The sequence below is a fragment of the Acanthisitta chloris genome, unplaced genomic scaffold (genome assembly GCF_000695815.1).
Source record: "Acanthisitta chloris isolate BGI_N310 unplaced genomic scaffold, ASM69581v1 scaffold27064, whole genome shotgun sequence".
Lineage (NCBI taxonomy): Eukaryota > Metazoa > Chordata > Aves > Passeriformes > Acanthisittidae > Acanthisitta > Acanthisitta chloris.
Genome location: NW_008670283.1, coordinates 36,170 through 51,946, shown reverse-complemented (window position 1 = coordinate 51,946; position 15,777 = coordinate 36,170). Strand labels below are relative to the sequence as shown.

Sequence of the window (15,777 nt, the reverse complement as noted above, 5' to 3'; positions counted from 1 at the left end):
TAAACTACTGATCTTTCTGCCTGTCCTAACTGCCTGTGTGCTCTGCAGAGCAGAGCGGAGCGTGTTGGTCCTGCCTGTGGAGGAAGGGACACTCGTGGCTGCAGATGCCCACACACCAAGGCTAGGCAGAGCACGACCCCAGGTATATTCCTAGCACACACACAACACAGACACACACACCCCAAGGTGAGGAGAGGTTTGAGCTTCACCCGCGTGCAGAGCTGCCCCTCTCACCTGCTCCCCCATGCACAGCTCACACAGCAACGTTCAGCCAAGGAGTCTCTTTAATGGGTCTGGTAGGACACACCATGTGCAGATCAGTTTGCTCACACAGGTATCACTTTGCATTCCTCAGCCTTCTCCAGGTTGGTCCCCTCGGTGCCCTCAGACAGGAGGCCTGGCCAGACTGGCTGCTTTCAGCAGAACACAAAGCCAGGTGTGTGGCCCAGAGGCAGCACAGCCCCGTGACACACTGCTCTGCACAGGACAGAGCTCACCCCATCACGGGGCAGTTCTACCCAGGGCAGCACAGGCAGCTCCATGGGGTGCCCTGGGGCTCCAGCTGCCAGCACAGCACCCTCACGGAGAGCCAGCCACAGAGCTGGGTCACCCAGCTACAACCCACCAGTGCCTAGTGCCAGGCAGCAGAGGAGGTTCTGGAATAGATGGCCAGGGGGGGAATGTCCAGTGTTGTGATGGAAAGGCTTCCCCAGCACCAAGCCCTGGAGCAGCCAGGGCAGGAGCACTAGTCTTCAACCAGCGGAGGGGGGGTCAGGTGGAGCTGGAAGTTCTCGTTCTGGAAGACACTGCTGGAGGCTGTGTCTCCATGGGACATGCTGAGCAGCCCGTGCTTGTCCCCACCACGGGCCAGTTCCGTCAGGAGAGCCAGCTGCAAGGCAAAGCCACCCCAAAGTCACCCGGGCTGGGAGCACACCTGCAAGGTGCACCGAGTGCTCAGGGTCACCCTGTTCCTCCATGCACAGCAAAGGGCATGGGTGGTATGGAGGGACTCTACAGAGCTCCCTGTGGGACACCAGTGCTGAGCCAAACCACTCCCCAGGGAGCTTTAGGTTGTTTTACAGTCATGTAACTGAAAAACAAGCCCAGAAAGATCTGGAAGTGCCAACAACCTCAGCCAAAACAGGCAAGAGGCACAAGGGAAAAGCCAGAGAGAGAGGGAGCTGTGCCCTCCATGGGACAACACGGGCAGGAGGAGGGAGCCACAGAGTCTGGAGTGAGGTTAGTCACAAACCTCAAAGGGATCTGAGAAGCCTCACCCCGTAGACACTTGTCAGGCCCAGCCCCACAGCCATTCCCATGGTTCCACTGGCAGTGAATTCCCAGCTCTGCCAGTGTGGCTGCCCTCGGGGCGCTGTGCCACAGCCAGCTCAGTGCACAGCAAAGTGCCATCCCCAGAAGACACCCAGGAGGGAAGCCAGAGCCCTCAGTGCCAGCACTAACGTGTGGCCTGACACACAAAGTGCCTATCGGTGCAGACGGGTACGTACCCGGGACGTCCCACGGTTCAGTCGGCACAGCTGGTCAAACGCTTGGATTTGCTGAGGGTCCAACAGCGACTCTGAACTCGCCTGGGAAAGAGCGAGAGGGTTACAGAAACCACAGCACAGCAGAGTGTCCAATTCCTGTGCACAGAAATTCATTCCTGGACCTGCTTGGGAGAGATTTTTAGGCATCTCTTCTCTGTCTTGAAGCCCGTGTGCACCTTAGGTTTGAAAATATTGCCATTGTTGCATGAAGGACAGATACAGCCCGACATCCACTGCTGGCACAGAGCAGCAGCACTGAGTTACCTTTGGGGGAAGGAAAAAAGGAAGAAAATGGAGAGGCAGAAAAAGACAAAAGGATGGGAAGACTCTCCTGCAGCCAGCTGGGAAGAGAAGCAATAGGTGTCTGTGGATGAGCAGCCTCCCCAGGCCTCCCTCACCTCCCTGCTCAGCCCAGCTCCCTGCCATGGGGCACTGCAGGGCTGGGGCAGGGAACCAGGGCTGTGCCAAGGGCTGCTGACAACTGATGACATCCCAAGGTCCTTCCCCCCCCATTGGACGTTACCCACTGGCAGCTGGGAACTGGTGGGTGAAAAGGGAGAGGCAAGGGGAGTTCCCCCAGCAGTGCCAGGTGAGGGCAAACAGCCTGCACAGAGAGCACTAAGGCAGGGAGGGCTGCACACACACTCCAACACTGCTCCAAACGGCACCATTTACCTATTCCACAGAGAGATGACAAAGCACCACAGATTCTTGTAGGTTTGTTCCATTTATCACAATGTTTCTATTTTGAATGTTTCTGCTCACATTGCAAAGCAGAAGCAGCAGCAGCAAGAAGCCACAAGAGGAGCTGGGGAGAGCAGCCTCCCTCACGAGTAGCAGCCTGGCATCTGCTGTCTCCAGGGACCTACTTCTAAGGGAACACTCAAATATTTTCCCCAAAATACATTCCCCAAGGGCTATTAACCCAAAACTCTGCAGTCCTACCAGGGGGTAGTGACTGAAGCTGCACTAGTTTTAAACTCCCTTTGGACTTTAAACTCCCTTTGGCAGTGGAAGATGCTTTGGGTCCCACCACAGGTCTCCTGAAGCCTGGATAGTTCCTTGACTGTCCCACATGTGTTTTGCCTTCAAGACATTCAATCAGACAGTCTGAGAAGAGAGACACATCCCAAGTGCGGATCCCTTACGCTGGATCATGTGCCAAACTCACCTCCTTTCTGCTCTGAGGTACTCTGTACTGTAAATAACTCTTTGCTAATTGCCAGCCAAGGAGCCAGATGTGCCTGTTCCCAGCATAGGCCGTGATGCTGTGACAGGGAGGGTCAGGTGTCCACAGCTGGCAGGGGTTACTGCTCCTCCACACTGGGAAAAACCAAGAAGCAAGGAAAAACTGCCCTCCCCACTGCTGCGGCCACAGGCATCCAAGGACACCGAAAGTGCAGTATAATTGGCCTCCCCTCTCCTGCTCTCTCCCTACCGTGCGTGTGTGACTATCAATCAGGCTGTTCCCAGGCTGATGAGCTGAAATATTGCAGGCAATTCTTCCTGTCGTCATGGAAACAACTGCTGTCAGGCCTTTTCCTTTTTTAGCCGTGTCACTAAAGGCATGTTTCCACTCGGGAGGCTCCCGGGGCAGCCTCTCAGCTCCCCCTCAGCAGGCACAGCCACCCCGGGGCACAGGGCAGCACCGGGACACCTCCAGCCAAACCCCCACCCCCTCTGCAAAGGCCTCAGACTAGACACTGAACCCCAGAGGCACAACTGGTCCCATGAGCTTTCCATCAGGAAGGAGAGAAAGGCTCGTTTCCATTCTCCAGCTCTCCTAGATCCCACCACTAATGCTAATCTCCGTTGCACATTTTGCTTGTGCGTATTCCACCCCCTCTGCTAGTCACCACACAGCCCTCCCAAGCCTGCAATTATCTTCAATCTCACAGCTACAAAAAGCTCCACCGTCAGCCACGGCCGAGCAGAGCAGAGCGCAGTGGTTTGCGCAGTGACACCTCTGTGGTCACACCAAGAGACCTGTCCCAGAGGCACTGCCCAGGGGCTGCAGCCACAAGTCCTGGGGAAGGGCTTGGGATTCCTTGCAACAACTCCCAGCTTGCACCGGGCACTGCTGGGATGTTCCCTTGGACTTCTGCTAATGCCTTCAGCCCACGGAGCAATAATGCAGTTGAGGCTTAATTAGACAAGCACAATCCCCAGAGGACACAATGCCCGGCAGACAGGTATTTAGTTCTAACCCAGCAGGCTCCAAGGGAAGCACATGGATGAAACACTACACAGATGATGCTCAACAGGCTGTGCTGGGGCTGAGCTGAGCTCCAGTGTTAGAAGCCTCATGCATGAAGGCAGAGAATTCCTTTTCTGAAGATGAGCCAAGAGGCTGTTAAACAGATCTCACTGAGCCAAGCACAGAGAACTGAGGAAGTGCAGAGTTCTCTCAATGGCAGGAGCTGGGGGGGAAATCACAGAAGCCCAAGAAAACAGTCAACTTTGGTTTAAAAGCTGCTAAAGGATAATTGTGGGTTTGAAATTAGTCTTTAAATTTGTATTTTGTTTTCGGTTTTAGCTTTGGTGCTAATGCTCCTCTACCTTCTTGTGAAGAGTCCTGCACTTAGTTTTCCTTTTACTAAGTCACTAGTTTCCAAGCAATCCTAAACACAGATGTTCTGTCCAGTTCCTTCCTCACATGGGTTTCCCATGCATTGCTGAAGACAAGGAACCCACCACACCAAGGCCAACTCCAGAGCTGCAGGACTGGGGGTTTGCTCAGCTAATGTGCAGGTGTCAAGATTCTTTACAGAGAAGAGAATGCAAAATCTCATAACTGTATAAAACACTAATTATCTCCTTGGTGTTACTGGGGGGGGGAGGGGAGGTGATCCCACCTGGGTATTTTTAAAGTTATAAAGCCCATGGAAAACTCTGATATGACTCGAGTCAGTGGTCACTGTTACCCAGTGAACAGCAAAACTGGCTGTGTGTGTGACTGAGGAACGTCCTGTAACATCTGTCTGGCTCTGGAATAAGTACCAGTGGAAAAACCATCCTAAACCTCCACTGTTCCCCCCCAGACTGCACACAGGTGTGAAGAGCTCAGGGGAGGGCTGTGGTTCCAGCACCTCACAGGGGGAGCAGTCCCAAAGCTCCACACTGGGTGGAAGGTGGTGCTGCAGTGGGGCACAGGAAGGCTGAGGGACAGAGCTCAGAGGTGGAGTTGACAAACTGGATTAACCATGGATCAATGTTCATTGTCCACCCTGGCATGATTTGACAGGATTAAACTCCTGAATAAAACATACTTGCCATCTGGACAGCTCCAACAATGGTGTCTTTAGAACTCAGGCACATTCTCTAAGTGGGAGCAACCAGAGCGTGGCAGCTCATGATGCTCATGGCCCAGGAGCCAAGGCTGCTCCTCTCCCCAGTCCCCGCTACACAGGCTGGCAGGATAAATGGAAAACATGAAGGAGCTCACTGAAATGAGGCAAGTAAGTTTTGAAGATCAATGACCAAGACATCAGGAGGACTTAGGTACTTAGGCAGCAGCTCAGTTGCTGTGCCTCCACCTAACATGCCTCAAACACTCACCAGACACACACTGCAAGTTTTCAGTGGGGTTGAAGCCCACCACAAACACAAGCTTTCACTTCCTTTAGCTCTGATTTGTGGTCTGTTGCAAGGAGGACAGGAAATACGATCCTTTAGCCCCATAAGAATTACCCTTGGTAAGTTAGCAAGGCTTAGGGGATAGCAGGGAAAGCACAAACTTCCTGGCAGCAGAACCAGAGGAAAGAGAAGCCCCTTTGGCCTCTCTGCTCCCCCAGTCCGGGGCAGAGCCCACCCAGTGCTCATCCCAGCCAGGTTCCAGTCCCATCCCTGCTGTCCCGACTCGGTCCCAGGGCAGTACTGCTTTGGGGCCTCTCTCCACCTCCCCAGTTTCAGGCAGTGGCTCCAGAATCACACCCACCACGCAGGGCAGAGCAAACACTGTCTGTTGGGCTGTCATTTCACATACACATCTTAGCCACACTGCACAACTCAAACTGACAGTCTTTGCCTGGGCAGGGCAGAATTAGTGCTGTGAAATGCACTCCAGATGCTCAGTGGCATTTCTCAGTATGACTCTACTCCTAACTCAAGGCTTCCTAATAAAATAAATACCTCAGCTGAAGATTTCACTGGAGAAAAACAAACACCAGATTGGCTTTTCCCACGAGACAGACTAAAGGGTCTTCAAAGTGGTTGCAAAGAAACACCTTCCCCACAGCTCAGTGTGCAGAACGGCCTGGAAGCTCCCGAGCTGGGTCTCCAGACCTGGGGAGGGCAGGGCTGGAAGCACAAGTGTGTTAGCAGGACCTCCCTCAGGTTTTCCTGCTCACAAACACCAGCTGTGGCAGCCAGAGCAGCTTGTCCAGCACAGGGCTCTGGGTCTGCCAGGTGCCAGCAGAGTTAAAGGGAAGCAGAGAGAAGATCCGTCCCCTCCCCTTCCATTCCCAGCACTTCCCCCAGCACAGAGTCTGTTCTGCCACTCAGCCCAGGGTCAGGTCAGACAGATTGTTGCCTCTCAGGGTTAACTGAGGCTGCTGAGCAGCAACTGTTCAGTGACCAAACTTCCTGGAGAAGCTGGAGATTGCCAAGTCTAAACATCCTCAGCTTTCCAAAGCTCTGACTGCACAACAGTTGGGTCACAGGCGAGTGCAGCAGTTAAATGCTGTGACTGTCTGTGAGGAACATCCCAGCCTTGGAGAGGTCTGGGGCCCGGGGAGGAGGAGGTGCTGGGGCTCACTGTGTGGAGCAGAATGGCAAGGTTGCCCTGCCAAGAGCACGTGAGTGCAGCAGGGAAGCATCCCAAACTCTGATGGCCTGGAATGGACATTTTCCAGCTAGTGCTAGATGACCCATGCTGTGACCCTTTCCTTCCCCATCCGGTCTCTCTACGTGTCCCTTTAAGCCCTGAGTCCCAGCCAGCTCCTCACTTTCATCAGTGGGAAGCATCACCTCCTTCCTGTCCCCATCATTCCCATAGCATCTGGAGCATTTTCCTCTTCCTTCTATATGGGCTGTGTCCAGACTGGTGTTAGAGGGGAGACACAGGGGCTCTCTGGCTGCCTGCCCAGGGACCCCCAGTTATCAGGCACTGGGATCCAGTGTCAGGCACTTGAACCACGAATGGAGTTTTAGGATTTAATTTTGCCTTTACCCTTTCAAGTGTGCCCTGGGCTGCCCTCCACTCCTCTGAAGCAGGAGAGGGTGGGTGCTGAACCTGCCCACACCTCCCTGCAGCAGCACAGCACACACACACATGCTGGGGAGCGTTTGGAGTCAGTCTGGTTGGACCAGAGCCGAGTTCCAATCTCCCGGGGAAGCTTTGCTTGCTGTCTCCAAATGGAACACTAACACAATCTGACTGCAAAGACTGCATGGGGCTCCATGCAGACCTCCCAGAGCCTTTCTCCCCAAGTCCCCCTCCCAGCAGGAAGCCTCTCTCGTTAGTGCAGCTGCTGCCAGGAGCTGAGCAATGCCCTTAGCCAATGCTTGATCGGGATTGATTTGGCAGAAACTGAAATCAGCTCATACAAGAAAACTAAAGTCCTACTACAGAAACGTACTCCAAGATTGAATTATTTTGGTTCCAGGAGTGCTGCTCTGTGTGCTCAGTGCAATGACAGTGCACAAAGCACCTCCAGGCATTTGGGAATGAGCCCTCACCAGCATCTGCCCTCACTGGAGCAGCACAGCTCCACTCCCCACAGGGCAATACCCCAAAGACATGCCAGCAGCTACTGCCACTGTGCCACGGGACAGGCAGCCCCGTGCCTATCTGAGGCTGCACCTCCCTTTGAATTAGGGATGGGGAAGCTTCTTGCACACAAATACAATAAATACAAACTCATTTGTTCTGTGTAGTGCTAGCAAATGATCTGTTCACTCACCCAAATCCAGCTCCATCAGTCTTGGTTACAGACAAGCTGCTTAAAGCATTGTGCAAGCACTTAGCAAATCAAATCAACCCCAGACCTTTGACCCACAGCCAGGTTGTCTGCTAGGATGGCAGGAGGGAGGATCTGTGATCCAGCCACATGGAACATGCCTGCTTGTAATCCAGGTTTTATAAAAAACACACCCAAAAAGAGTCTGAAAGGAACTGTCCACCCCAACGGCCCATCCAGCCTGTCCCAAGTACCACAGAGCAGTGGTTGCATGTAGCGCAGGACCAGCTGCAAGCATCCAGCTCCCAGACCTGCCGGGTCAACGTGTCTCCATGAGCTCCACAGCTCTGCACACCCACAGCAAGGCACAGTGGCATTCAGAAACATGACCAGTTAGCTGCTGAGAGTGTTTCACAGTCACTGCTCAGGGGCTTGTCTGGAGACAAGGACAGACAGAGGACCAAGTGTTGGTGTCTACAGGCACTGCCCCAAATGTGCCTGAAGAGAAACCACCTCACACACCTTACCTGTGCCAGGGATGCTGCACTCCCTTTCTTCAGCTCTGACAAGCTCTCGCTCAGTTTGGCTCCCTTATTACTCGAGTTGCATTTATAGCACATCCACCTCATCGTGCCCTTGGTGACTGTCCCACACTCCTTACTCAGCAGGCACAGTGAATGGTACAAGTGGCCACAGCTGGACAGAGAAGGAAAGAAAAGGATTCAGTGCTTGGAAGCAGGACATGCAGCCTGAGAGCTCTGCACTGTGGAGGGGAAATGGCAGTGTACACATTCTCTTCCTGCCTTCGCACCCTCCTGTAGTATTCCTAGACCTCCCAAAATAACAGTGGCTGCCCATTTGCTGATACAGCTACAGACCAAGGCAGTAATTGTCTCATTTTGCAGGCACCTGGTCACAGGGCAGGGCATGGGACCTGCCAACCACTCACACTGGTGAGCCTGAGCTGTGCAAACACAGCCCAAGGGGCTGCAGTGCCCCACGTACACTGCTGGGAGCTGAGAGCTGACAGCCATGCACAGAGCAGTGCTCCCAGAGCTTGGGCAACTCCTCCAGAGCTGTCTGCATGCAAAGCAGTCTCTGGGGGAGCTTGATCAGCCAGAACTCTTAGTCAGGGCAGCAGGGAGCCACGCTCACAGGAATGCAGGAGATTGCTCTTGCAAGCCAAACTCCAGCCTATTTTTCCACCCTTTTAAAACTACTAACTTGACCACAGCTGTGACCCCAGCCCTCAACTTTACCTGAACACAATGATTTCATCGGCAGTTTCTTGCCTCCTTTTGTACTGCTGGAGGCAGATGCAGCAGTAATCCTGCTTTGGGGTGAGCCCTCTGGTGACAGAGGCTCTCAGGTTGCACAGGGACCAGTGAAGGTCGTGGTTTAACAGGCTAGTAGTTGTCTCCAGAAGGGTCTGTGTGAAAGAGAACACACAGAGTAACTAAGGTTGGTCTCTCACCTCCAGGCTGCAGAAACTTCCTGCCGATCAATTCTCCACAACAAGCAGCTTAGCACGTCACTGAGAGCAAAACCAACCCAATCAAGTAATTTCTTCTTCCATGCTCTCTAGCCACTGCCCTCAAAACACTTATCCTTTCATCACATGTTAGTGGAGACAATTTCTCTCCACTCTTAAACAGGCAAATCCTATACTGACTTTTGTCCAAGAGCATTAACACTGACATGACAGGTTCCTTTGGTCATCTTCCAGACCAAAACCCTCTTTTTTCCCCCTCTACCCAGTAAGTTACCACTCACACCCCCTGTATTAGGAGCAAGTGCTGATATAAACCAAAGCCCAAATACACTATGGCAATTTAAGTATGAAACAAACAACCCTGAACTGCTCATCTTCTTGTCCTTTCCAATGGAGATGTACACTCTGAAGAGCCCAAAGCAAACACCCCGAGTCCTCAGCAGTCAGGGTGCTTCCAGCAACACGAGGTGCTGTGGTCCATGGCCTATCCCTGCTGAGCTGCTCAGAGCCCCTCCCCAGGAGTCCACCAGGCAGAGACAAAGGCTCTCCACATTCAGCCAAGCCATTCCCCATCCTATTTTCACACCAGGTGCTGTGCACAGAGGCCTGACCTGAGCAGCAGCTGGCATGGCAGAGCCATATGGCAGCAGGACGAGGAGGGTGAGTTTGGAGGAAGACTATGCATTCTGTTTTGGGGAAAAGGAGGTTAGAAAACTGCTGAAGTGTGAAGACTGCCTGGATTTGGACTGGGCAGAGAAAAGCAGGACTAAAATTAAGATGAAATCTCATCAGGTCACAAAGGAAGTGCAGAATTACCATTGGTAAGTGTAAAAACAACCTCATTAAAAAACCCTGTTATTTCAAACTGCATATAAAGGCAAAACAGATCAGGTTTGTGCCTTTGAATCCCTAACTGCAGGATGAGTTGGAGAAAAGCAGATGTTTATCCTTCCACTACATTTAACACAGAACCGAGCTGCAGAGGTGTTCACCATGTACCTGTCAGTCCCTTCACTTTTCACTTGCAATCTGTGAGCAAAACCACCTCCCTCCCCATCCCAGTCACACAGAAACCACCCACATCCCAGGGACCCTGCCCTGTGGACAGGAACAGCCCATGAGGGTGAGCAGCAGCCACACAGCTAAAACAATCCTGTGAGCAGCAGTGCACAGAGCAGAAACATGTGCAACTTACTTGTTCATAGTTAAAAGTGTCCAGCATCCCCAGGACAAGCCCTTGAATTTCTCCAAGTTTCCCTTTGCCATAAACTGGATCCTGTAGGAAGAAACAAAAAGCTGCAGTTGAATCACAGGACATGACCATTCTGGTTCTTTTTAAGTAGCTTTTTTCCTCCAGGTTGGCACTGCAAAGGGAAGCTGTGACTGCAGAGTTAAAGATGCTGCACGTGCACAAGGGCAGCAGAGTAACCCTGTGTGCTGATGGGAAAATGGGTAATTAGTAACTCAGTGGATGACAATGTCAATATTAATTAGTGTGCTTGGGTCGAAAGACTTCAGACCTCTGAAACTCCTGTCAGGAGATGCAGGAGCTGACTGGGGAATGCATTGGAGGAACACTGAAGGAACCACATGGCAGCTCCTGGGCCCCCAACTTCCCTGTGCTCCTCCCCACCTGGGGGTAACTCACCCCCGAGCTCATCCCACACCTCCTCAGCTGCAGGAATCCCAGGCAATCCTGGTCCCACATCCCACACAGCAGAGGGAACAGGGACCTTTCTAACTGAGAAAGCTGCTGAGGTCCTTGAAGAGGCCAAAGTTTGCTCTCCTGAAGTCCAGGCAGTGAGCTTGCTGTGTGCCCTCCTCACTGCCCTGAGGAGCTGCCTGGAGTATCTGGGATGCCTTGGTACTTTACATAATTTCCTGCCTACAGGAAACATCAAACAAAGCCCAACAGGAAACTGTATCCAATGTCTCAGCTAAAACTAGACCAAATAAGTCATTGAAGAGCTGTTCAGTTTCCCTGCACCTTTAACAAAACCACTTTTCATGTGATCACACTTTTTACCTGCTCTGTTACAACATCCTTTGCTGTCTTGAAATGATGATTTTTTCCAAAATCCAAGACTGTGCATGTTATTGGGATCAAACCGAGAGGCTGCTGGAGGTGTGTTCACCTGTGCAGCCTGGGAGCCCTTTTCTCCTCTCAACTCCTTCAGGCATTCCACTCTCAATGCAGACAGTTTTCCTAATTTCTTTTCTGCATTTCCCAAGGTTTGCTATTAAATTCCAGCCTCAGCTTTCATCTGCTTTGCAAATCAACAAATGACAGCTGCTTGTGACCACTCAGGCCAAGGTCCTGCCTTGAAATCAGCTCTTCTGCAAGATGTTTGCTGCTTCCTAACAAACATCTCTAAAATCTGATTGCACCTTCAAATTTTGGGCCCAGTCATGACCTTCTTCCAGAGCCCACAAACTTTGCTTTATTGCCCTCACAACTGTCCACCCAGAGCCAAACAGCTTTGAGCAAATCAGTCCCAAGTTTTGAGAAACTCCTTGTTGCTTTGCCTCTAAACCTGCCAAGTTCCAGCGCAAAGTAATTGCAACCTTTGAGATAATATTGTACTTGATTTTCAGAAATTGCCTCAATTATCTTCTCACAGGTCTGTGTGTTCCCACACCTCTCCCAAATAATTCTATCAGTTCTTCCAACTTATCTCTCACCAACTGAACTTTCACTGAAACACTCTGAACCAGACAATTAGCTGACCTGATCTCCAGCGACCTGGAAATTGCTCTTCCCCATAACTGAGTGGCACAGCTTGGTGAAAACCTCTTCCCTCCAGAAACTCACCTGGAGAATTCTCTGCAGGATGGAGGGGAGAGCGATAAATGCAGCCATGTTGTTCAGCACTTGCATTGTCAAACTCTTCAAAGCTGCAACATCAAACACAACAGCCACCAGCAGCAAGTTAGGATTCAAGGAATAGAGATCAGTCTTGCAGATAGAGAGTTTTATTCCAGGTCATGTTTTCTAGTTGGAAAACAGCTTTTTTACCTCTTCCTGCACTAACTACACACAGCCTTTCGCAGCAGAAGGTATGGTTAAAACTCTTCCATGCCACAATGCCTCTGTGTCCCCTTCCACAACCCCTACAAGCAAACACTCCCATTTTCCCTTCCCACAACCCCTGCAGCAAACACCCATATTCTGTCTTATTTGGAAGCAGTACCATTCCCTTTTCCTACTCCTCCCAATGCCCAGTTTGGATGCCTTGTTCATGTCATAGCCCCACAGACTTGAAACCTTCCTAGAATTAACCTTGGCATAAAACTTGTTCCTCAGCGCTGATCACAGAGCTGAAATGGACCCAAATTATTCTGTTCCAAGGCCAGAGTACCTGAGCCTCTTTGTAACTGGTCTCACACCGCCCCGCAGAGGGAGGCAGTTCAGGGTGTGCTGCTGACACCCACAGCAGATCAGGAATGGGAGAACTGAGCTGGTGTTCAAGCCCTGCTGATGTTACACACGACAGAGAGGTGAGGAGAGCAAAGGGCTGGGCATGGCAAGTGACAGTGTGTTATGCCAGGAGGTCCCAACATGCACACTATGTCCAGCCTAGAAAGCCTTTGCACACCCCATGCACCACATTGCTTTGAGACCATCCTCAGTGGAACCAGCTGGTCAGCACAGCCTAGGGAGAGTCTTTTTTCCACTCAGGACAAAATAAAACCAAGTGAAAAATCCTTTCTGCCTGAGAGCTGCAGCCTGAGCTCAGTCCCACAGTCCCTGCAGGCCAGGGAGCACAACTGACAGGAATGGAGTGCCCAAACTGCCCTTCTCCTGTTCCCTCAGCAGAGGAGAGACAGTGCAGATTTGGATGGACATGTGGGGTCACCAATGGCAACTACTTACAGTCAGAGTATCGGCACTGTGAGGACCCAGAGGATTTCTGTGGGGACATCATTGCCTCCAGCAGGGGAAACCAGAGGGCCTGAAATCATGGAACACGAGGGAAAACCAGTAAGGACATGGCAGTACTAAAAATGACCTGTGAGCAACATCAGAGTCCATTTGCAGAGACTCATTCCCACATTCTGGGAACAGAACTGCATTTCTTATGCAATTCTTGGTCAGGTTCGAGCCTCTCACTGCCCAAAGACCATTGAGGCACTGGAGCGAGTCCAGCCAAGGGCAACGAGGGCAGCAAAGGGCTGGAGCACATGGGGAAGGGCTGAGGGAGTTGGCCTTGGTTAGCTTGGAGTAAATGTAAATGGGAAGGAACATCCCCCCCATTCTGGGAACAGAACTGCATTTCTTATGCAATTCTTGGTCAGGTTCGAGCCTCTCACTGCCCAAAGACCATTGAGGCACTGGAGCGAGTCCAGCCAAGGGCAACGAGGGCAGCAAAGGGCTGGAGCACATGGGGAAGGGCTGAGGGAGTTGGCCTTGGTTAGCTTGGAGTAAATGTAAATGGGAAGGAACATCCCCCCTCTGGAGAGGGACTCTGTGTTAGGAACTGCAGTGATAGGACAAGGGGGAATGGATACAAATTGGAGGAGGGGAAGTTTAGGCTAGATCTTAGGCAGAAGTTTTTTCTGTGAGGGTGGTGAGACACTGGCCCAGGTTGCCCAGGGAGGCTGTGGCTGCCCCAACCCTGGCAGTGTTCACAGCCAGGTTGGATGAGCCTTGAGCAACCTGCTCTGGTGGGAGGTGTCCCTGCCCAGGGCAGGAGTTGGGGCTGGATGATCTTTAAACTCCATTCCAGCCCCTTAACATTGTATATTCTATGATCTAAATTCTATCTGTGTCACATTAAAGTCACTGTAGAGAAGTACCCAAGCAGGTACCTCTCACACTAGGCAGTGCTCAGAAGAACTGACAGGATTACTGACTCCCTGCCATGCCACCTCTTCAGACACAGGAACAACATTCCCAGGACTGAGTTATGTAAATGATGCAGAACCTTAGGAGTAAGGATGCCTTTGTGTAACTGATGTCAGCAAAATAGAATCACAACCTCAACACGATGAGACAGGTGAATCCAGTTCTCTCTGTGAGAGCTGAAGCCATCTGTACTGCTTCCACCCCTCACAGACCAGGCTGACAGTTCAGGGTCTGTGAGCACTCTGCAGCCACAGCGACAGCAGCATCAGCTTTGTGCCACCACAGAGTTGGCTCAGACCTCACTGAAGTGTCTGACTGACATTCAAGCCAAGCTTTGAGCTGCAAAGGGGGAAAAATGGTGGCTCACCTGCTTCCCCACTGCTCTGTGCACTGTGTTCCAACCTTACAAGTGAGGATTTCTCTTGTGGCTCTAAAACCTGAACCACCATGGGGAGAGCAAGGAGAGGAAAACAATAACTGCCTGAGACACAGGAGTGTCCAATGGATGGGAAAGGAAGGAGTGTGGAAGGGAAAGTTTCAGGAGCCACAGAGGCTCTGCTGACTTGAGTGACATTTGTTATCACCTTACCTCTCGCTGCTGCTGGTCTAGACTGTGTGAATTTCTCTGGCAAAGGGCAATTGTTTTCATTAAGGTGTCTTCAATGTTTTCCAGCAAGGAGGGATCAGCTGAGCCTAAGTGTTGGGGGGGGGAAACAAATTGTAATTATGAAAACTATTAGATATGTTAACTCCCAATCCTTCTGCAAAATAAAATCCTGCTCTTCATCTAAAGTCTGCACCCTGTGCTCAGCAACTCTGTTATAAAGACGGGTCCTGATTTTGGGCACTCTTCCTGAATAGCATAATAAATTGGGCAAATAAAACACTTCATGTAATCAAATAAGGAACACCTTAGCTGTGGTTTAGGATACAATTAAGTAACAACTATGGGCACTGCATTTAATTAGGTGCCCACAAGTCCTTGGGCTAGTGAGCAGAGCATCTGTGCATGGACTCATTTTCTGTAGGCAGAACATTCTTATTTATCTGAGAAATTTGCTTAAAAAGAAAAGCTTCTTCAGCTGTCTCCCATCTCTGTTCACAGCTGATGCAGTACAGCTCAGTGTCTTGGCTCAAGACATGAGCAATCTCAGCTGAGATCAGCTCCCCATGCGCTTTGCTCTGAGGTTCTTTGAAGGTTTCAGTTCTGTCCCACTGCAGTCACAGAATCACAGAAACATCAAGGTTGGATGAGACCTTTAAGATCATCCAGTTCAACCACTAACCTGTCAGGATCCCAATGGATTCTAACACAGCAGATGTGCCTGGGGGGCCAGGGAGAGCACCAGTCACAGTGGAAGGAGCTGACAGGGCAGCAGACCACACACAGCCCACCCATCCCTCACAGTTCTTCAAGGTCTCTACCCAGAGTATCAAAGTGAGGAAGTGTCATCCAAGTAAATCCCACAGCTACATGGATATAAACTAAACAACTGCCCAGAAACTTGAACCAGGACCTGCTGGTGCCAGGTGTCAGACACAGGCACTTCGTGTTTTTCTGTTGACCTATCTCTTTTTGATAGAAAATTAAATTTAACTTGCTAACTCTTACCTTCATCATCCTGAGTAAGCTCCAGCAGCTTGCTCTGCAATTGCTGAAACGAAGGAGAGAGCACAGAATCAACTTGATAGCTTACTACCAAGAATCCCGACAGAAGTGTTTGCAGCAGGTGTGGTTCCAAAGACTCACCCACATCTTCCTCCCCACTATGACTAACATAGCATGAAAGACTTTCCCAACATGGAAAGGAAAGCAGGAGCTCATAGAACATTTCTGAAAACACATCTCAGCATCCATTGTCTACCAAATGTCTGAAGACATGCCAGAAAAATCTACATATGTCCTGAGTCTGCAGAGAACTCAACAAATTGCTGTTTGACAGAAGGTAATAGTTTCCATGGATTCTAGTGGGAAAAGAATGGAGAAGCAAG

At 51.1% G+C, this 15,777-nt stretch overlaps 1 protein-coding gene across 1 annotated transcript in view; it reads right to left on the bottom strand.

Moving 5' to 3' along the window:
* Nucleotides 1-745: 745 nt before the first annotated feature.
* VPS8 (vacuolar protein sorting 8 homolog (S. cerevisiae)) overlaps nucleotides 746-15,777 on the bottom strand; it is a gene marked incomplete at its 5' end in the record, with an annotated part of 51,001 nt that continues 35,969 nt past the window's right edge. The window contains 9 exons of the mRNA XM_009073635.1: nucleotides 746-889; nucleotides 1,509-1,589; nucleotides 7,975-8,143; nucleotides 8,707-8,876; nucleotides 10,135-10,215; nucleotides 11,752-11,834; nucleotides 12,814-12,892; nucleotides 14,375-14,478; nucleotides 15,398-15,440. Coding sequence (XP_009071883.1) covers nucleotides 746-889; nucleotides 1,509-1,589; nucleotides 7,975-8,143; nucleotides 8,707-8,876; nucleotides 10,135-10,215; nucleotides 11,752-11,834; nucleotides 12,814-12,892; nucleotides 14,375-14,478; nucleotides 15,398-15,440 — 954 coding nt within the window. The remainder of the gene's footprint in view (nucleotides 890-1,508; nucleotides 1,590-7,974; nucleotides 8,144-8,706; nucleotides 8,877-10,134; nucleotides 10,216-11,751; nucleotides 11,835-12,813; nucleotides 12,893-14,374; nucleotides 14,479-15,397; nucleotides 15,441-15,777) is intronic.